The following is a 22661-nucleotide window of genomic DNA, read 5'->3' as shown; positions in this document are numbered from 1 at the left end:
CAAAGAGAATTTTATACATTTGTATATTAGTTAGCCCTTGAGAATAGAATAAAACATGATATACATTCTAGAGTTCTTCGTAATATTTTACAATCCCTCCTTATAGAGTTTCTTATTTATTTATTTATGTTGATGAGAAAAGGAACAAAAATTAATAGAATAAAATGAGATATTTTTATTCAAATATTTAAGATTACACCGTACAGTAGGAGGGACGAGACTACTAGAAAAAGTCACTAATTTCATTTCTATTATGAGAGTTAATAACATCTTACTTTAGTCGAGGAATCGAACTATTTATCAATATTATATTATTAAGAAAAATGATACCATCTTAGATCATTCATCTATTTATCATAAGGATTTGATGCAATACATAAGACCGGATAGGCGTCAGGGCCTCAAGCACCATTCAACCAATTTCTAGCTTTTGACGACTTAAAAATAATATTCTTCTATAGTTCACATTGAAAGGGTATTCTCACATCTGAAACAAAATATAAAATATATAAAAAAAGAAATAGAGAGGAAAAAAAAATTCAACTAACTTTAACAAGCATGATCTAGGAAACCCCAAGGCAGCAATAGCAAACAGCAACATTAATCTCCTTCTCTTTCCTTTCCTCTTTCTCTTTCTCTCCCAATAGATTTTTTTATTTGTTTATTTTTTGCCATTTCATTTTATCCATCTCATCTAATAAACAATTTTATTAGAGCAGGGGAGGGGGTTGTTTTACCTTCAAACCACCACCCTTCTCTCTCCTTTCTTGAAGGAAAGTCTCCTTTGACCATTTCCTTTCTTCCCCCCCATCTTCCTCAACCCTTCCTTCCCCCTTCTCTGCGCGCCTCCCCCCCCCCCCCCCCCCCCCCCCCCCTCTCTCTCTCTGCCCATCTCTGTAGCTATTGATTGCTCTTAAGCGCTTCCCCACCCCCCTCCTCTAACATTATAATATCATCATCATCATCATCACCCATTTCATGTATTGATGCTTATTATCTCCTCAAACTTAAGAGGTCGCCAGAGAAGAAGAGAATGGGCTCTTGCCTTTCCAGCGCTATCAAGGTAGGTGGCTCCTCCAGCGGCAGCGCCGGGCACCGGGACCCAGCGGCGGCGCAGACCCCGCCGTGCAGCGGACCGCAGCAGAAGCCGCGGGAGGCGCAAAGGAACTCGTCGCAGCATCCACGGCAGCAGAGAGATAGACATCGGCGACGGCCGAGCGGCTCCGTGCCGTATGGGAAAAGGACCGACTTTGGCTACGCCAAGCACTTCGACAGCCGGTATTCCATCGGGAAGCTCCTCGGCCATGGACAATTCGGATACACCTTTATCGCCACCGACAAGGCCAATGGGGACCGGGTAGCGGTCAAGAGGATCGACAAGAATAAGGTAGCTCTTTTGGCATGGATTGCCTTTTCTTTTATGAAAAGATTCAACCTTTTTTATTTTTTTGGATCCTTTCGGGTTAGGTTGGCGAAATTTATAGCTTTTTTTGTTTCCTAGAATCTGCATGTGGATGTCGGATTAGAATCCACGTGTTCTGATTCCCAGACAAATTTTAAACTTTGATATAATTGCTACTTTGTCTATGGGTATTGGAAGCTTGTTTGGTTTGGATGGGAGGGGAGATAGTTTGGAATGAATATGGACTCTGCTAGGTCTCAGATTTGAAAATTGCGATTGCAATTGGTTCCTTCTAAGCTTGTCCTAATTCCTTTTTTTTTCTTCTCCAACTTAGACTGTTCTTATCAACCTTATCTGGACCTATCCTTGCCATATTTCAATAAATGTTATCCAATTCATGTTTGTCCCGTCATTTTGTCATCTTGATTTCCTAGGATAAAAGGATTCTTCAAAGCGTAGGTCAATTAAGGAGTTAATGGATACAATTTTTATCATTATTACATGCCTTAATTAATATTGGATGAAAAGAATCAATACAATTAATAATATAGGTGATTGTGAGCTCAATTGTTTTCCTAATTTCTCATAGGAGAACTTGTCTCTCTGAAATTGAAAGACTGTGGGGTTGGCTACTCGATGGGTGAAGCTTAATCCTTATGTGAAAAAAAGAGAGTGAAATTAATATATTTGTTAAACTTTTCCATTATCTTTCATAATAATCGATCCTCTGTCATTTCACATGGATGGTAAAATACTAAAATTGCATCTTTATAAGCTTATAATGTATTCACTGAGATTATTACCACAACTTTGAGCCTCTACATTGGTCCACTCTGAATTCGCACTTTGTAACATATCCTAGAATGGTAGTTTATGTGAAAGTTTTAGCCTCTACAAATCCTTCCATTCTCTTTCGCTGCAATATTACAGTCAAAGTTTGGTTCAGGAAACATGTAGGCAGGTCCGTATTCGACTGGAGCTTTTTAAAACATCAAAAAACTCTATGGATCTAAAGTTATCCTCATCCCTGTAAAAATTTCGTAGGACGAACCATTGAATCTAGAACTTTACCTGAAAAAATGAACATAAGCTTTAGAAGTTGCGATGATTGTTGAAGGCTCAGAGCTTTAGAACATGTCATGTAGAAAACTCAGTCTTACTTTTGCTAAAAGATCATGAAGCAGGACTTTACAGTGGGTTTTATTTGTGCTATGTTGATCAGCAAATGCTGTGTTAGCTTGTCCACCCTATAGGCAAGAGTCCAGTGCTCCATCTCCTGGTTTTGGATGATGAATGGAAGCGGGGAGGGGTTGTTGATGTTAAGAACATCAGTCAGCAACTGTGATTTCTTGTAATTATTATTTCTTTTCGTTTTCCGAAACTAGAGGTGGCCTACCGGCATTAGAAATGCCATCTTGATTAATGCTTTCCACATGCTAGTTATGGATTATGGAGGAAAATTCTCTTTGTTTATAACAAAGCTGAGGAAGTGCAAGCTCAAGGAGCTGGAGGGATCAACCTAAAGTTTATACCTAGTCACCAGCAGTTGTAAATACATTTCGTTGAGGGTTGGCCTTGGTTTTAGAGGGAGGTTCATAAAGTTGTTACAGCATCACCTTTTTCTGGATTCAGCATTAGGTGAACAGAATTGACAACCTTACTTGGTGAAGCATGTGCAACAACAATTTAATTGTTTGCCTGACTGAAGTCTTTCTAGCAAACATCACAAATGGAAATCTGACCAAAATGCATCTGTTGCTTAAGAAAATGCAAAATTGGAACCTTAATATTGATGACTATGACATTGATGACACATACTATAATCTCCTAACCTCCAGGAGAAAACTACATGGAATGAATAGGATGTTGTAACTGAAGTTTTAGTTATTTGACTTGTCTTCACACACTAGTTGGGCGAATGATATCAGCTAGAGGTGGGCGATCTTCCACTAATTTAGGATTAAAACATTGCAAGAACAATGCGGATACTTACCAATACAATGAGCAGGAAGAATTAAGAGAATGAAACTTAAAAAATTGGGAGTCATGTGGACTAAACCTTAATGGAAAATGTGGCAGAAGAAATGCTTCTTCAGGACAACAGAAGAAGACAAAGAATAAAATGGGAATATGGTTGTAAAATGCTGCTACAGTTTTATGGATATTAAAAACTGTAATAGCAGATCCTTTAAAGGCATCACAATTAATATATGGGAGGGATCAGCAGATATGAAATACGATTCAGTGCAACAAGCATTTGGTAAGCAGGACTATTTTTTTTGGCAAATCTTCATAATGGAAGCCTTTTCATTGACATAATGAAGCTATATGAATGTATACAATCAGAACTAACGATGATATACATTTGAAGGATGGGACGTAATTATTATTATAGTAAACAATCCTGTATTGTGAACATTGATGTAAAATTTTGTCAAGAGAGTTTGAAAAATCTCTGGAAACTGGAAATTAATGGGAACTAGGAACATCAGCCTTCCTTTCTTGTTCCAAAGGCTGGATACAGTAGAATGTTTTTTGAAAAAAAGGAAAGGATGAAGAAGTTCAGCTGGATTTGAAATGCTCATGTATATAACATTGAGTTTGTGAACTGAATAGTTAAGCTGATCACTATTGTAAAAGTCAGAACGGATGAATAAATGTGTAAGCTGTCTGAACATTTTTCTTTTAATTTTTGATTCTCATTTGCTCTTCAAATATGTGTCATTAGTCTATACAAGGTTTTAATACTGTGGCAGATGATTCTTCCTATTGCTGTGGAGGATGTGAAGAGGGAAGTAAAGATACTGCAAGCCCTGAAAGGCCACGAGAATGTTGTCCGCTTCCATAATGCATTTGAAGATGAATCTTATGTGTATATAGTTATGGAGTAAGTTTTTCCTTGTTTTTTTTTTTTATAAAATGTCATATTTATGCAACACTCTTTTATATTCTGTTCCTGCTTATTTAATCTGTTTCTTTTCTAATTCATTCTTTTTTTTTATTAACATGGTTTTACCTGTCATATTGAGCCTTCCAAGAATGATTAGTGACTTAATATATTTTTGTGCTAAAAGATATAGTATACACGGGACATGACATGCATTATTCAGTTTATGGTGCCACTTTGGCTTAATAATTAACCGTGTCAACATGCTTTCTTGCCCCATGATTATTATATAAGATTTTATTGATGGACCAGTTAGTAGTTTCTATATCATTTATCTTTTTGAAATGAAGTAGGCTTGACATACTTGTTTCCTTGATAATTGATGAATTATAAAAATCCAATCTCATTCACCATACAGTGATATGAAGATTAGCTCTAAAACTAGCTTCCACTAGCAAAAAGCCCATTTGATGGAAAAATTGATACCCCTTTTCTTTGGAGCATAAAACAGAAATATGGATTGATGATGCATGATCTTCTGTTTTCTCATTTTTCCACAAAACATATCATACCTTGGTGTTGAATTTGATCTAAATATATACACTTTCATGAAAATGGTTTCCCTGTAAAAATTCTATTTGGAAAAACACTAGTTCAGAGAATTGTATTTGTACTTTCTTTGGAAAATGAAAATCTAAGAAGTGCTGGACTTAGTCACACAGAGGTCACATCAGCATTCTGTTCTGCTTAATCTTTTCTATGATCAAGCTTCTTTGGGATGTAATGTTTCTTTTTTCTTTTCTTGATTAGGTTATGTGAGGGTGGTGAACTACTGGATCGGATATTGGGCAAGTAAGTTTATTTATTTATCCTATTGTTCATGTCCTTTATGATTTCCTTTTTATCATCTGATATAACAAAGAAAAATTATGCCATGCAGCTCTTATACTCTTAAAAGTTATGTTTTGCCAGCTTCAATTTGTATCCCTGGGTTTAATTTTAATTTATTTTTTTATTATTATCCTTTTGCTCTTCGAAGTTTTATTATTTTTCACTTTATGTTTGAATTATTCAACATTAAATATTCTCCTCTAATTAGTTTAGAAGATAGTGAGCTGATTCTTGGTTGATCTTCTCTATCTAGGAAGGATAGTCGTTATACTGAGAAAGATGCTGCAGTAGTTGTACGGCAGATGCTCAAAGTTGCAGCTGAGTGTCATTTGCATGGTTTAGTACATCGAGATATGAAGCCTGAGGTACAAGTCAAGCACCTAAATAGTCTTGTGAAACTCTATCTCAAAAACCTAGTGATTGTTAGTTTTATGATACCATACCATTTCCTTGCGCAGAACTTTCTTTTCAAATCAGCTAAAGAGGACTCACCTCTTAAGGCAACAGATTTTGGCCTTTCTGATTTTATAAAGCCTGGTTTGTTTGAAAGCCTTTTCTGAACTTCGTAGATTCCTGTACTTGTTATAAAATTCATTCATATTTACTGCAAATTGCAATGTTTATATTTGATAGATTGTTGTATAGGAATGATTGCTTAAACATGGCCATTTGCAGGGAGGAAATTCCATGACATTGTTGGCAGTGCCTATTATGTTGCTCCAGAAGTATTAAAACGCAAGTCTGGGCCTGAGTCAGATGTATGGAGCATAGGGGTGATAACCTACATTTTGCTTTGTGGAAGACGTCCCTTTTGGGATAGAACTGAGGATGGAATTTTTAAGGAGGTAATTTTGCAGTCTATTTCATTAGATGATCACAACTACTACTCATATTCTCCCAATTCTTATGATTGTTGTTTGGAATATTTGTGATTGGCCCTGCTGCTTGCTCGAGATGAGTGCTTTGTCCGGTATAGAATATCTATGCTACTGCTTAAGTCTAGAGGAATAGTAATTGCCATATTACGTTTCTCTCGCATGCTTTGTCTTAAGGATGAGACTGCCGTCATGAACCTGAGTACAGAGCACTAGTGCTTAACCAAAGGATTATGAATTTAGAAATGGACTAGTATGGTCATATCTTATCATTGATTAGATCTAGCCTCTGCCCTCAGGCATGCCATTCATGTTGCTGGCCATCTGCTATGGGCCAACTTTCTGGTACCCATCCTGTTTGGATGGCATCAGTTTCTAATAAGGTTGATATTTCTGTTTAGGTTATTGCTTTATAAAGTACTAGATCCTGACTTTTACTGCTTGACCTTAACATTTAAAATCTGCCACTAGTAGTGCAGAGTTTGCTCCATTCTTACCATAAGAAATTTAGCACACATTTCTACAAAGTTATTATGCTTTTTGTGAGTTACTTGTGAAAAGAAATGACAGTATTGACAATGGAAATACTTCCGAGTGGAGAAAATGCATATTTCATCATAATTTCCCGAGAATCTCAAAAACACGGACAATAAAGAACAAGCAGCGATGCTTTTGTTGAAGAATCATTAGAAATTTGAAACCATGATCTTGTTAATTAAAAAAAGAGAAAAAGCTATTATGAGGTGTTCACCTCTTCTGAGTTATAACTAAAGCATTCTCAATGTAAGCAAGAGAAAAAAAGCAAATCAGAAGTTTGAAACCTTAGGCCCGTGGATGTTACAATGGGACAAGCATTCCTCGCGTATTTCATCTTTTCTAAAGAGAACTCTTATTGTTTCACAATTGTGGATGCATACATATCTTCATGCAGGTTTGGAATGTTTAGTAGAAGCAAAGAAAATAGAAAAGATACTAACTGAACCGTTACTCTTTGATTTTTTTTTTTTTTTTAGTGAGGTTCAGTTTGTGGTCTCTATTTTTTTTAGATGAGGAAGCTCTGATAGTTAATATATGCTGTCAGAACAATTTGGTCAATGCTTTAATGTTGCAGAAGGGTTCGCTATTAATAGATGCAAAAATATATGTTCTTTAGATGTTCCATTGCTAGTGCAGGAACTGCAGTCATCCTTATAATATGGTGCTGGTTTGCAGGTCCTAAGGAACAAGCCTGATTTTCGTCGAAAGCCATGGCCAAGCATAAGCAACAGCGCAAAAGATTTTGTTAAAAAGTTATTAGTGAAAGATCCTCGTGCGAGACTGACTGCTGCTCAAGCTTTGTGTATGTTGCGAGTCTTTTTATTTCTTCCGGCTAACAATTGAATACTAGATATTTTCCATGGTTTATTGAACTGAAAAAGAAATGAATTTACCTTCTGAGATTGGTCTTACTGTCTCTGATGCTAATTCATTAGCAGAATTTCTTTTTTATAGCTAAGCATGATGATTTTTGATTCTATCATTTTGAGCATCTAGTTGTCAAATATTTATTAGGTTCATTCAGCTCGTGAGGGAGGTCTTAATTTTCTCCTGGTGGATCTTTATATTTTCAGCACACCCATGGGTGAGAGAAGGGGGAGACGCATCAGAGATCCCATTAGATATATCTGTACTGTCCAACATGCGCCAATTTGTGAAGTACAGCCGTTTCAAGCAGTTTGCACTTAGGGTAAACAAATACACGTGGAAAATTGTATCATCAGTTGTTTTCTGAAAGCTTCTTTTAGACTCTAATGATAAATGATTTTGTTCTGCAGGCACTGGCAAGTACGCTCAATGAGGAGGAGTTGGCTGGTCTTAAGGACCAATTTGATGCAATTGATGTTGACAAAAGTGGTTCCATTAGTCTTGAAGAAATGAGACAAGTATGTCAATATATTCATCATATGCTCTATTTTTTTTATCATTGATCTTATGGACTCTGGTCTTTATGGACTTGGCTGTTTATGGGTGTTTGAATCGTCATTTATCTGCCATATACTTGTTTCTTTCTACCTCTCTGCTTAGTCACGATATGCTTTAAAGGTTATCAATTTCCAAACATTTTGCTTTCTTGCTGGCTTCTTGGCTTCTTAGCTCTAGGTAATGATGTATTGCAAAAATATATTACATATTCGCATTGAACATATAGTGTTAGAAGACAATGTCATTTCTTAACTCTGTGTTTTGTGAAACACTATTTTAAGTAATTCTTCAAGACATTTGCTTTTTCTGTTTTGTGTTGCCATCTATTTGGTGTTCATTTATTAGCATTAACCGGCAACAAGGTCTGCCGAACTGGGCCGAATCGTCTGGTTCAGACAGTACCTAGCTGACCAGGTGCGAAACTGGGTTGGTTCTGTATTTCAATTCGATTCCGGCCTCTACCGGCCGAAATCTCTATTGGACCGGCCGGAACTGGCCGGTTCAATGCCGACTCAATGCGAACCGGCCGGTTTGCACCTAGTCAACCCAATTTCGAACCGGGTTGACTGTGGTATTATTTTAAAATATTAAAATGAATCATTTAAGTTAAACCAGGATCATAAAAACATCAAAAAAATCAAAAAATATCAAGAAAACACCCAAAAAAATCAAATTAGATTTAAAATCATTGAAAAATTTTAAAAAGAATAATTACCAATTAAATATTCTTGAAAAGTTAAAAAAATAAATTGGGCGTGCCGATACGGAACCGACACACCCTACGTGTACCGGTTCCGGTTCGATACCGAACCGATACCAAACCATACCGGCCGCCGACCAGTATGGGTCGCAGTACCGGTTCGGCGGTCTTTGATTGGCAAAGATACTCACTGACTATTTTATAGTTAATAAATTGATCCCTAAGCCACAAATCAGATAGAGGGAGAGCTGGCCAATGACCAAGCCATAGTGATGTTTCTTGGAGAAGCATACCTCCTGTATTATACAACTTGGGCCCTGGAACCTTAAAGCAAATGAAAATTGAACTTGTTACATCTTTCCTTTAAATGAATGAGGACACTTTGAAAGTCCATTTAGTTCAAATTTTCATTTACAAATTGGACAAAAGGAGCTTCTTGGAGATGATCTTTTAACTTTTTAAATTGTTATTTCTGAATGAAGATCACAATGTTGTTATATAAGTTATTTCTGAATGAAGATCACAAGTTGTTATATAAGTTGATAGCTTGATCCCTAAGCAACAAATCAGAGAGGAAGAGCTGGCCAATGACCAAGCCATAGCGATGTTTCTTGGAGAAGCATACATCCTGTACTTTATAACCTGGGCCCTGGAACCTTAAGGCAAATGAAAATTCAACTTGGTACATCTTTCTTTTAAATGAATGAGGACACTTTGGAAGTCCATTTAGTTCAAATTTCCATTTGCAAATCGTACAAGAGGAGTTTCTTGGAAACAATCTTTTAACTTTTAAATTGTTATTTCTGAATGAAGATGACAATGTTGTCATATAAAGGCCACAAAGTAGAGGCATTATAATCGCCTTTAAAATGCAGGTTCTGTAATTTTGGCCTTAGAAAACTTCTAGTTCTTTTGCTGGCATGACAGATGAAGAACACAAACACCTTAACATTTTGCATGCCTTTGCATTCTCAGTTAGTCATTGTAATTCTATATCCTAGCGGTCTACATCTCTTTAATAGTTGTTGATGCTTCTAAAATAATCATCGTCATCATCATCATCATCATCACGCCCCCACCACCACCACCAAGAATTGAAATATTGCAGGATTTGGTATGGTACCACGAGTAATATGTGATAGAAAAATAGTACCAGTATGGATGTGGGATACCAGTTCTCTCGAAATGGTCAGCAACAGTGTATCAGCAGCGCATACTGATCGTATAAATTGCATGCTTCTTGTTGATATTGTGTGTCTCAGCCCATCCTGATCATCTTGGTGTTGTATTGTTTTGCAACAAAACTATATAGCACTTGGTATCGATGTTTAAACCCTTGATCATCACGATCTAAGCCTTTTTCCATCAATATGAAGAAACTCTAAGATGAAAAGGCGTCATCAAGGATGGAGCATAAATAGTTGTTGATGCTTCTAAAACATCATCAATTATAGAATGCAACTATAAATTGAGAAGGCTCCATGGAAGGATTGAGTAGATTTTGCAATCGTTTATCAATCCAATGTCAACCCTCTAGGGTTGGTGCTGAAATGTTGGTCAAGGCAAAAGTGAAGGGATTAACCTGTAATGAAACCTACAAGGCTAGTTGGTGAGGAAAGACGCGTATCGTGTTCCTCATAATTCAACCTTATACAACAAGGGAACAACCCTCCAAAGGTTACCTAGACATGAAAAAGAATTTTAAATGTATGGAGAAGACAAATAAAGAAATATCTTATTTGTCTAGGATACTATTATGAAATGGCCAGCTATATATGTTGTTATCTCCCAAATCTTTAAGCAGATCTTAGATGGTACAGTTAAGGCGTGCAATCTTGGTGCCAGGTATCATGCTGGTACATTACGGGTTCAGAATGGTACAATACACACCCCATACTGAGACTACTTTCAACTCCCATTTCTCACTTTTTATAAGGTTACCATTTGAAACTGGGTTATATAGGTTAGTACGATACACATCTGATTTCAGATGATTTCGAGCAGCATAGGATGGTTCCGCTTGGTTCGGACCTGTACAGACTACATTGGCTCATATATCGAACTAAACCTCGATACCATATTGATAGCTTATTGGTACGGTACAATACGGTTGGAAAAATAGACCTTGGTATGGCCCCCATCGCATAGGCACCACTTTAGGTGATTAGGTAGAGTGCTAGTGGTTGAGGCAGTCCACATTTGAAAAAGAAATAAAAAAAAACATAAAGGTCTTCACACAACACAACTAATAAGAAATAGCTAATAAATGCTTTGTATTTAAGTATTTAACAAAAAACTTTGCAATAATTTATGTACTACAAAACAAGATGCAGGAATCAAGTGATAAACAAAATAAAAATAGAAAATAAAATGCAATAGGGAAAATGAGAGAAAAAATAAAGGTGGAAACAAAAACAAAGTAAAAACAAGGGATAGAAGATGAAAATTAGAGAAAAAATGGAAGAAATACACGAAAAAAGGGTAAAAACAGATAAAAATGAAAAAAAAGATGAAAACAAGGGAAATAATATGAAAAGGAGAAGAAAGGGGTAGGAGAAGAGGAAGAAAAAGACTATAGGAGAAGAAATAAAGAAAGAAAAGAAGAGAAAGTAAGAAGTATTAGGAAAAGGGGAAAAAGAAGGCTCATTTAAAGATAAAGGGCAAAATTCATCTTTGGGTGGTTAAAAGGTAGCCAGTAGACTGTTGGAAGGCTTCTAGCGGTCGGAGGGATATTGGAGGGCTGTTGGAGGCCAAAAGGTTGCTGGATAGGAGGGTGGTATTTGGTGGGGTAGAGAGCAGCCCTTTGCTCTTGGGTTATGTCAAAGAGAGATGGATGGGTGGTGTAATAGGGTTTCTTGTTTAAGAAAGTAATAACATTTGCCATTTTCATTTCTATATAGCTAGGCTAGTCGAACGAATTGAACAACTTATGCTTGGCTCAAGTTCAGCTTGAAAAAAACAAAACTCGAATCAAGCTATGTTTGAAGCTAGATGAACCAGGCGTAAACCAAAAACATAGGCTTGAACTGAGTTAAAAATTGACCAACTTGATCAGACTTAATAAACATACATACATACATACATACATATATATATATATATATATATACACATACATACATACATACATATATATATATATATATATATATATATAGAGAGAGAGAGAGAGAGAGAGAGAGAGGCTGGAATTCTTTTGAATTTTGAGAGCATTTGGCTCCAAATGCTTACAAATGGAAATCAATTTAGGGCCTCTCAAAATAAAATCAGCATCATCAATCATGTTCTGTGATATATAAAATTTTTTAGGTCTTATGCACTCAAGGAAAACAAAATTGACAATTTCAACGGTATGATATCATGTTTTATTTTAAAATATTTAGATCAAGATCATCTGTTTGGAATTGCACATTAAATAGTGTATATTATGTTTTTGCTCATTAGCTATATTGCTACTGTTCATTTTTTTACTAGCTAGATGCATAGGCAAGAGAGATCTAAAAATGATTTTTAGTGTCTAACTATTTTATAATCTTAGATCATGGCCCTGCTGATTTTATTTTGGGAGGTCCTTCCTGAATTTCTATCAGTGAAGCATTTGGAAATGCTCTCAAGAGCATTCTGGCCTCTCTCTCTCTCTCTCTCTCTCTCTCTCTCTCTCTTTATATATATATATATAATATGAGATGCACGTTGCTCCTTTTGAGAGGAGAGAATATATGCTCTTTCGAGGTCCAAAATCAATAATTAGGCATCCAAATTGAAGAACCACACTGTTGATCATGATCTATAATGTTTAACATCCAAAAGTCATGTGCTTTGGTACTCTCTGACATCTGCATTAGTTAGATACAAAGATGGATTGTTAAAATTGATGAGACTCCATACTCTGCTATAATCTAAGCATTAAAATCTATTGATTTGCAATCTATTATGTTAGAACATGTGTAGATCATGATCAATTAGGTGAATTTTTAATTTAAATATTTTATCACCCTAGCCCAATGAAAATTGTCCATTCTTTTGGTATACTTGATGCACAAGTTAGAGACCACCAAAATACATGATTTTCAAGGCATTTTTAGTAGTACAGATCATGATCAATAGTGTGGATCTTCGATTTGAATGCCTGATTATTGATTGTGGACATGAGAGGAGTAGATATCCTCCCCTCTCAAGAGGAGTAGATATCCTCCCCTCTCGGAGCATAGTCCATTCTTATATATATGTGTGTATGTGTGTGTATATATATATAGAGAGAGAGACAGTGAGAGGTGGGATAGGACCCAGTTGATTAGATTCCAAGTCCAATCCTATTGAATATGATCTTTTACCTCTAAATCATTTATATACAAAAAATCATGCGATAAAGCAAACCCTAGCCTATACATCAAGTGGTCAAAGCAAGCATTGTATTATATTATTTAAACAATTCATTTCGGACGACTTGATGCATAGGCTAGATATCTGTAAGTCACATGATTTTTGCTTTGTAAGTAGTTTAGAGATAGTAGATCAAAATAATTAGGATCATCAATATTGGATTCCTATCTTTTGATTTCACCAAATTGGATCCAACTTGAAATTCGGTGGAACGAGTCCTAGTTGACCTCTCTGTATATATATGTTATATATTATAATTGATTATTAGATTAAGATTTTAATTTGTGAATTTTTGTTCTTTGAATCAATTAAATGCTAATTTAGGCTTGAACCAAGCTCTAATTGATTTTATTCAATTTTGGATTATCGGCTAATCAATTAGGCTCATCTTTGGCTTGATCCAATATTCGAAGTGAGCTGGAAAAAGTTATAAACAGGTCAAGCTTGATCTTAGAATTCAAGCTCGAAATTAATTTCAAACCAGGCTTGATGAAGCTCGGCACCATGACACCCTTATGTATAGCTTCCTTGAGGCACCATGACACCCTTATGTATAGCTTTCTTGAGTCACGAACAACAGAAACTAATAAAAAGAATATAACACAATGTTATAAAAGGAGGGGGGGGATTCTATGGCTAAACAGTAGTTGCCTAGGCAGTTTGGTATCTCTAGGCACCTAAGCACCAGTTTTGACAACCTTGCATTTGCCAATTCACCAGATGTGGAAATTAAATTAAATTATCATGCTTACTATATTGATTTACTGGTATATTTGTAGTGACAGAGTATTATTGGCATATGTAGCATAGATCTCAAGCTTTTGCTGATCTACTTCAGAAGTTAAACTTGTCAAAATACAGAGGAAAGCTAGATCTTATTTTGTTAATATAACTTTGAAATAGTACTCTTCATATTCCTAATCTTTCTTGACATTCGAAATATGATAATAAATCATTTTCAGTGGTGGAGCTAGGATTTTATTGTGGGGGGGTGGGTGGGGCGGGGGGAGGGAATAATAAAATCAAATCAACAATATTTTTTTCCTTTTAAACATTTTAGCATGTAATATACATAAATAATAAATCGGACAAGAAATGGCTAATCACAGCCTTGATGAGCTTCAGACTTGTGCACCTTCTCAACCTTTCACAATGAATTTTTAATCATGAAGGCAATTGAAGAAGGAAAGTTTATAAGAGTAAAACTTGGATGTAGCAAAGGCATGCTAGAAACATAAAGAAACACATGAATAAGTTGTGAGATATAGATACTTCATCTTATGGTTGGACATGATAATTGTTAGAGGAGAATTTTCGTAGGTCTACCGACATCTCTATTGACCTACTATAAAATTTGAATTTTTTTGTTCTTCAGTTGTTAAACATCTTTTATGAAGTTTAGAAAAGGGTTAGTTTCTTATCTTCTCTCACACAAAATTGCGAAAAAGGGACAAACAAGTAGACAATAAATAAATTGGAGGAATATACATACATGGGTTGCAAGGAAAATCATTTATGTTCCTCCTTATTTCCTTCTTCAATGAAAAACCTCCTCTTAGAAATTCCTCATATTTTTCTTCTTTTGGTTTTCTATTTAGCACTGAATTCAAAGTGGGTTAAACCGGTTTGAAAAGTACGTGGGAAGGTGGGATGCTTGGTGTTGGAAGATTGAAACTCTAGTGGGTGGATCATGGGTGGATTTGTTGTTTAGAAGAAAAAAGGCATTGTTATAATAAATCCAAGCTGTGTATATATATGAATATGGATGATATTGATTGATTGAAAGAGATTTACGGTTCAATAAAAGTTAACCACATCCACATATGGAAATAGAACATCTAGAATAAGAGATCTTTGCTACGAGCAAGGCAAGCTAATATGGATTCTGATTTGTTAGTGCCCAGCTTTTTCAAAATTTGAAGAGACATGAAGGGGCAAAATATAACAGTTCTAAAGCAAATCTCGTGAAAACTAAAATTTCAGGGGGAAAGGCAATTGCCCCCCTCATCCTCCCTATCTCCGCCATTGATCATCTTACATGAATGGTTGAATCAATTACCTTAATACTAGGTCACTTACTATTTATCCATTATTATTGCTCATGAAAACTGAAATTTCAGGGGGAAGGGCAATATCCCCCTCGCCCACCCTATCTCTGCCATTGATCATCTTACATGAATGGTTGAATCAATTACATTAAGACTATGCCACTTACTATTATCCATTATTATTAACAACTTTTAGTCTCAGTAGGATTAAAATTGCTCATGGTTACTGGAATAGTCTCATGATTATAAATTTTGTATTGTAGACACAAAATTCCAGTGGTTTTCTTCTCTGCTCCACATCAGCATAAGAAGGGGCTTTCTTAGGTCACTTTCAACAACCAAGCTGTAACTCTTTATGTAGTTAATGACCAAATCAAGACAATCAGCATCTCAACAGGTTGTGGAGCAGAATACCATATAGCTCCATCATACTTGCACTGGACAAATATTCATCAGTTCACTATCCTGAAACTAAGATATTTATGGGAATATGATATTAATAATATGCCTGAGTATATTACATTGGAAAGGATTTACTAAAGCTATATGACCCATTCTAGAAATATCATTTTCAAACATTCTATGGTTAATGATGATTTTGGGCATTCCTTTCTGAGGAAAAGATATAGTAGAATTATCAAATACTTTAAGCAACCTAGTTGTGGATGAGCTAGAACTTCCAACCTGCATAGATGACAGCATTGATGGTTCTGACAGAAAATGTTGGCTTTCACTTTCAACTAGAAACTATGAGGGTTGAGAATTTGAACAAATGTATATTAAGTTGTTATGGAGATCAAGGATTTCTAGACATTTGATTTTAATGAAAGATTCTATATTGGTGCTTTCATTGTAGGTCTTTCGATATTTTAGTGCTTTGCAGAGATGTCATTATCAGTATTGAAGAGTTTAAGAGTGGGTTTGGATGAGGGTTGCCGATAAAGTTAATGGTAGGTTTATGCACCAAAAATGCTAATCTTAGGTTTCGAAAAATTTTCAGCTGGATTTGCTTGGGACTTTTTTGAGCTGTTAGTATGATTCATATCCTGATGTAAGGGCAGTGGGGGATTAAATAACAACTTTCTGCTAAAACCTAAGTGACATGGATCTCAAAGTAGTTTAGTCTCTTGAGTGCTCTCTTCATGGTAAATGGTGATCTTCTATTATCTCTACTGAAAGTAATTGACTCTGAAGAGTCTTGGCTAACATTTTGTTAGGTCATTTTCTGACCTTGCTGGTTAGAGTACCCATGTAAATGAGGAACGTGGCTTCACCTCATAAACTTCAAGATGTTTTAGATGTCAACATTTGATGTTTGTACAAGCTGCAACTTGCTTCATAGAGTTGTGGACGTGGATTGAGAGATTGCACGTCTTCTGGTGATGTTCTATATAATAATTAACTTGCTACTAGTCAATTTGAAGCAATAAGGTCAGGCGACAGCTGGGAAGGCTCTAGAGGTGGAATGATATGGCACATGCTCTCCGCAGAGAGGTTTGGAAAGCATGAGGAAAAGTTTTGTTCAATACGTAGATCATACTAGGCTGAGGAGCATTGACATCTCTTATCTCCTTTTATCTCGTCATCCTTTGATGTAGTTCCAATAATTTTTATGGAGAGATGTAGTTCCAGTAAGTTAACATGCTGCCCCTTTACCAACTTGGTAAAGGGTTGGTGACCCCCTTTTTTTTATGTAGATGAGGAGCTATTATTTAACCATGTATGTACGAACATGATTGATCATTTAGTACAGTTCACAAGGTTATTATTGCAGACTATATTATTGTCCATCTCATTGCCTACTTATGTTGAAAACTGTACAGGCTCTTGCAAAAGATCTTCCTTGGAGATTAAAAGAACCACCTGTTCTGGAGATTCTTGAAGCTGTAAGTGACCATTTTTTTGTACATTCAATATTGGGGTATTTGATAATTACAACACGAATATTTTGCTTTATGTCATGCAACTGCCAGAGTATTGTAGCTCTAAATCTATTGACATGCTCTGATTGATGAAAAACACATTGATACCTGCATACTGTGTTAGTAATATTTAGTGATGGTTATTTCTGAGGACAACATTCTTTCCATGATACTAAAAATGGGTGCTTTCATGCATAATGGTGCAATATGCTTACTTGTCTTCACTTTGAATATTTGAAATGTGCTACCTCTAGTCCTTACAGGGTTATACTAAAAGTTATCCCAAAGAGATTAAATAAAGGGTTTGTGCTAAAAGATCTCTTACCTAAACTAGCAAGGATTGATTTGCTGGAATCGAAGCTTAGACTGTTTGCCTAGCGGTACGGGTCGGTATGCCCCTATGTTGTTCCATGCCGGGCCCGTACCGACATAGTAGAGGGGGGGGGGGAGGGAGAACGGGAGAGAGGAAAAGAGAGAGAGAGAAGGGGGAGAGAGGACGGCGGCGATCCGCGCGGAGGAGGGGCTCAACATCCGGTTCTCCTATTTCGTTTGAAATAGGGTCTCGGAGGGGGTTCCTTTTTAATTTCAAGATTTTTAAGTTAAGTCGGTAAATTGCTTGCCGACTTCTCTTAATTTTTTTTTGGATCCCCTCCACCTCCCCCAGCCAGCCTCCACCTCCCTTTTTCTTCCTTCCTCTCCCTCCCTCCCTCCCTCCCTCCCTTATTCTCTCTCTCTCTCTCTTTTTCTCTTTTTCTTCTCCTTCTTTTCCTCCGTCGCCAGTTTCTCATTTTGGTTCCCGGAACTATCCCAGTCCACTGTTGGTGCGGCTTGGTACGCTCTGAACTAGGGGGTTCAAGACAGTTCCGCCGACCATGTAAAGTAGAGTTAAAAAATCTCATCCAAGTTGCTCTTGATAAACAAATTTTTCGACAGTAATGAGGGTAGTTGGTGTGATATCCTATTTGTTTGTATACTTGCGCAAAGTTTAATTTGTACATCACCAACACAAAGTGTTAAATAAATAATTAAAGTTTATGTTAAGAAGCAATAATAATGAATTACTAAGCAGTCTGTGTAAACCTTTTACCTGTTTGGAAAATTGTAACAATTATGCTCATTAACAAGGTGTCTACAATGGTATTAGTGGAGTTAAACCAAAATTCTTACTTGGCTTTTTATTAAGACCTTTACCTTCCTTAATTGCACAAGAATAAAAAGATGCAGCCCTCTATTGACTGTTTGCTACAGTATATTGTCTCCTTTATGGGCAGCCTAGCGGTTGAGGCTCTTTTTGCTACTGGGTCTGTGGAGGGTTAGATGTATGCAACATGCGGTGAGGCAGCATATTATCTCCTTCATGCCGAAAAAATATTATAACTTTTTTAACCATGATGGCAGCAACTGTTATATCAGCTAGCTGGCACCCAACTCTCCATAGGAGAGGTTCAACCCCAGGTGGTGGAAAATAACCACCTTTTGCTCAAAAAAGCTTTTTAATCAAAATCCTCAAGATTTGCAAACTCTTTGACGCTACTGAATTCGAGTTGATGCATCACCATAGATAATTGCTATTTGCATTTCTTCTGTAATATCCTATTCAAGCATGTTCTATTATTCTTAGTTCTTCTGATATATGCCAACAGGACTTGGTTGAGCTGGTTGGCACCCTCTCCTCTTGAGGAGAGGTCCTGGGTCCAATCTCAGGCGGTAGCCTATTACCGCTGTATGTCTCAAAACAGGGAAACAATGTTAGTTTGATGTGCATTCTTAATTGGTATTGACTATCCAGTTTTAAAATGGATCTGTTCGTTTTATACATGCTTGGCTTTGGTGATTTCTAAATGGAGCTAAAGTTTTCATTCTTTCAAAACAGATCGACAGCAACACGGATGGGCTGGTCGATTTCCCTGAATTTGTGGCAGCAACTTTGCATGTGCATCAGATGGAGGAGCATGACTGTGAAAAATGGCGTAAACGCTGTCAAGCTGCTTTTGAGAAATTTGATGTGGATAGAGATGGATATATCACACCTGAGGAACTTAGAATGGTAAATTGCCTATATCTTGACTTGATATAGTTCTCTTGCACAATGTTTTATGGCTCTAATGTTTTAGGGCATAACCAAATTGGTTGTCCTGCTGTAAATATACATCGTGGGACATCTGAAGCAATAAGTCAGATCTTTTATCATGATTTCTAATACATAAAATGCATCTAAACAAACTTTTAAATGTATTAAGGACTTGATGCTATTTTGTTGAGTGATCCCCTAAACGAATGGTTTTTTAGTAGCATCACAAAAGATTTATCTTGATCTATGGCCCTGCACTTTTAAAACCACTTCATTATTATTATGTGCTTTAAGATATTTAGAATCTGCAAACGGTCCAGATTATCTTCTCTCCACAAAAAGTCGGGGGAGGAGAGGGTGGGTGGGGGGAGGTCCTGATTATCTCTCTGAATATTCCACCATTGTTGCAGGACATGATCAATTTAGTTATCCTCTGGAAATATTAAAGTCATCTCCTTTGTGTGTATGTGTGTGCATGCTTGTGTGCATCTGTAGAGTGATTCCTTGGAAGTGTTACGAGTGCAACCAAATAATTGAACACACTTCATGATGCATGCGGATACAAGATTTCTAAACACAAGAGAATTGCCCAGGGCAAGGTACGCCGTACCGGCCCGAATCGGACGGTACGGGGCATACCATACCATACCGGTTCGGCACCGGTACTCGGTATGGATGGCGTACTAATACTTGGTACGCCAATAAAATTTCGTACCATACCGTACTGACATTGTGCTAGTGTGGCACAGTACGAGATCCGGTACCGAGATGGTGTACCTTGGTCCAAGGTATGTGTGGATCTCTTTTGTATCTATGAGTAAGTTTTCATCTTGACTACGAAGATAGTTAAGACTAGAAACTAGTTCTTATGGAGGTTTGTTTTTGGTGCAGCACGCAGGGCTAAAGGGCTCTATCGAGCCACTGTTGGAGGAGGCTGACATTGATAAGGATGGGAGGATAAGCTTGTCTGAATTCCGCAAGCTTTTAAGAACTGCAAGCATGGGCTCATGCAATGTTCCCAGTCCATCTGGCATTCGATGTCATCAGAGACTGTAGATAGTAAGGCCATTGAAGAGGAGGGAGTGAGAGAGGCAGGGAGATGCTATGCTGGAGTTCTGATCTTAGAACAGTTTTGTTGCATATGTTGAACCTCCATTACCTTCCCCTGCTCACATTTCTTGTCATAGGTTTACGTGATCATCATTTTTTTTTTTGTGAATTGCAAGCGTGCAGTTTGTGAGACCTGTTACACCTGAAGAGTGCTTCAGAAAAAAGATTCCTGGGAGCCACCAATACCTGATCAGATGTAGTTGCTCTCCCATCCTGCTTATTGTACATTCTGATGCCGTGGGGAGAAGGTTGCATCCACTTCTTACCACAAATGTAATGTGATTATATATTCCAATGCAAATTGGTCTTTAGAATTCATAGCACACATTTGCTTGCCTTACCCCTTGTATATTTCTTTTCTTCATATTTTTTAATATTTTTTTTGGGCTTAGGTATGCTGTTTTGTGTCTTAAGATCATTTCTGGTTGTAACCGGCCATATGAAATAGAAAGGCTGCCTTTTTGAGATATGTCTCTGTAGGACAAATGTTTAGCTTCTCTTCCTACCGCTTTTATTTTTGAAAGAAAAATACAAGGAACAAAAATGAAATATAAATATTAATATACTTTAGAGTTGGCGTTTTCTCAGAAAAATATATTTGGGGAAGGCATAGACTCACGAGATTACTTTACTGGAACCAATTCTGACTGCGAATGGACCATGCTGCATCAATTGGTTGGGCAAATACCATATCAAACACTGAGAGCATTGCTAGAATTGAAGCATTAGACATGCATTTCCATATCATACTGGTTTTGAAAAATTTGCTCGTGCCACAACTAAATTGTTTCTAGATCTAATGTCTTATTAAACCATCTTTATATTTAGTACACTTTGATTTTTTTTATAAAAACATTTTTATGTAATATATCCAGAAAATTTTGAATGTGTATTCTTCCTATTCATGTATGTTCTTCCTATTTATTGCTTCCATCTCCTTTGTATTTTTATTTTTGATTTAGCTTTGGTGATTAATTTTATCACATGTTTAACCCAAGGTTACTCTAAATTGCCTGCAATGCATTTGGGAACTTGGAGGTTTTCGTCTATTCATTAGCAAATTCGAGTGCCTAATATGAAAAAAACTTTACAGATGTTTTTTTTTTTTAATAGGACCGATAGATCATACACTTCTAGTATAAACACATCCAAAACAAGAAGAGGGTTACTTTGTTTGCCTCTCTGTAGACATATGAGCTGCTGGGAATGCTGTGCAATCTCTTGCCTTTTAAAAATGATGCTTAACATGAACAGAGATGGAGAGATTCTTTCAACTACATTTTTTTTATAAAAAAAAGTGTGAAGGAAGAGGCTTGCTTCATTTAAGAAAGCTATTTCCATGCAGTTTTATGCATATGATTATTCCATGATCTCGTTCACCACATGGCATCTATAATTTTCTGAAGATCATAAATGAAAGGGAAATGTTCTCTGACCTGTTTATATCTTGTGATGCAGCATATATAAATAGACTTGATATCATGCTGGTGAAAAATGCGATGTCACATTTCCTATGCAATCAATCTGTTTCATTCTTGTTTATCCTCTCATTTAGTGGGCTACTAAATAAGTGAGAACTACATATATTTGCTGATATTTTAGGATCAAAAGAATAGGGAGAGATGTAATGCCTATTGATCAAAGAAAAGAAAATGCTGATAGACTAACTACTGAAATACTTATCAGAAAATGTCATATTTCCTGATCAGGAAAACAAAAATTGTAGAAATGACAAACTATTAGGCCATAAAATAAAAAATTCATTACCTTTTCATTTTGAGAAAGAAACTATTTTGTTCCTTGGAGAAGTATGATTTGCTTGTGATATACTAGTTTTCCCTCTTGTAAAATTATGTATTTCACCTCCCAATATATATATATATATATATATATATATATATATATATATTCCAATATAATTTCAGAAATGAATAACAATTAAGAAAATAAAATTTTAAAACAGCTAGTCAAAATGTGCCATGGGGTCTAATTTAGGAGGATGTGTAGAAATTATTAGAGTAGCAGCCAAGTCAAATAGACAAATCCCACAAAATTAAGCCATTGTTGTGTTTCAATTCATGTATATTCCATAAATCACTAGTTAACTTACTATCTTTGTTGACATGAGAACTTGTATGTTATAATCTTATGACCCATGAGTCATGCTATCTGTCTTCGGAGTGTTTTTTTTTTTTTTGGTACATGGAAAGGGAGAACACTCAGACTTAAAACTCTTACAAAACCAGACCCATAAGCATCTGCCATTACCAACCCATTAAGTTTAGATAGTATAATATCTCCCTGCTTCCAGCACACATCTTTATGCATGGCTGCCTGATTGTCTTCTCTGAAGATGTGGATTGCTTTGAACGCCCTGCTTGAGAATCTTCATAATATCCTTAAGATAGTG

General features: G+C 36.3%; 1 protein-coding gene across 1 annotated transcript; it reads left to right on the top strand.

Annotated features, from left to right (window-relative positions):
- Positions 1–872: 872 nt before the first annotated feature.
- LOC103696863 (calcium-dependent protein kinase 18-like) lies at positions 873–20718 on the top strand. Its single transcript, XM_008778585.4, has 12 exons — positions 873–1387; positions 4159–4289; positions 5100–5141; positions 5434–5545; positions 5639–5717; positions 5856–6025; positions 7268–7394; positions 7666–7781; positions 7870–7977; positions 16972–17034; positions 18944–19117; positions 20033–20718. Exons 1-12 carry the CDS (start codon positions 1034–1036, stop codon positions 20195–20197), a joined length of 1641 nt encoding a protein of 546 aa, XP_008776807.2. The 5' UTR covers positions 873–1033; the 3' UTR covers positions 20198–20718.
- The last annotated feature ends 1943 nt before the right edge of the window (positions 20719–22661 follow it).

This window comes from Phoenix dactylifera, chromosome 17, assembly GCF_009389715.1.
Source record: "Phoenix dactylifera cultivar Barhee BC4 chromosome 17, palm_55x_up_171113_PBpolish2nd_filt_p, whole genome shotgun sequence".
In the NCBI taxonomy this organism is placed as follows: domain Eukaryota; kingdom Viridiplantae; phylum Streptophyta; class Magnoliopsida; order Arecales; family Arecaceae; genus Phoenix; species Phoenix dactylifera.
The sequence above is the reverse complement of the archived record's forward strand: the minus strand, read 5'-3'. Positions and strand labels throughout refer to the sequence as shown.

Coding starts and splice junctions, on each gene's coding strand:
- LOC103696863 (XM_008778585.4), top strand. CDS start 1,034: ATGGGCTCTTGCCTTTCCAGCGCTATCAAGGTAGGTGGCTCCTCCAGC. Junction 5,718..5,855: donor TTCTGATTTTATAAAGCCTG/GTTTGTTTGAAA, acceptor GGCCATTTGCAG/GGAGGAAATTCCATGACATT. Junction 19,118..20,032: donor CACCTGAGGAACTTAGAATG/GTAAATTGCCTA, acceptor TTTTTGGTGCAG/CACGCAGGGCTAAAGGGCTC.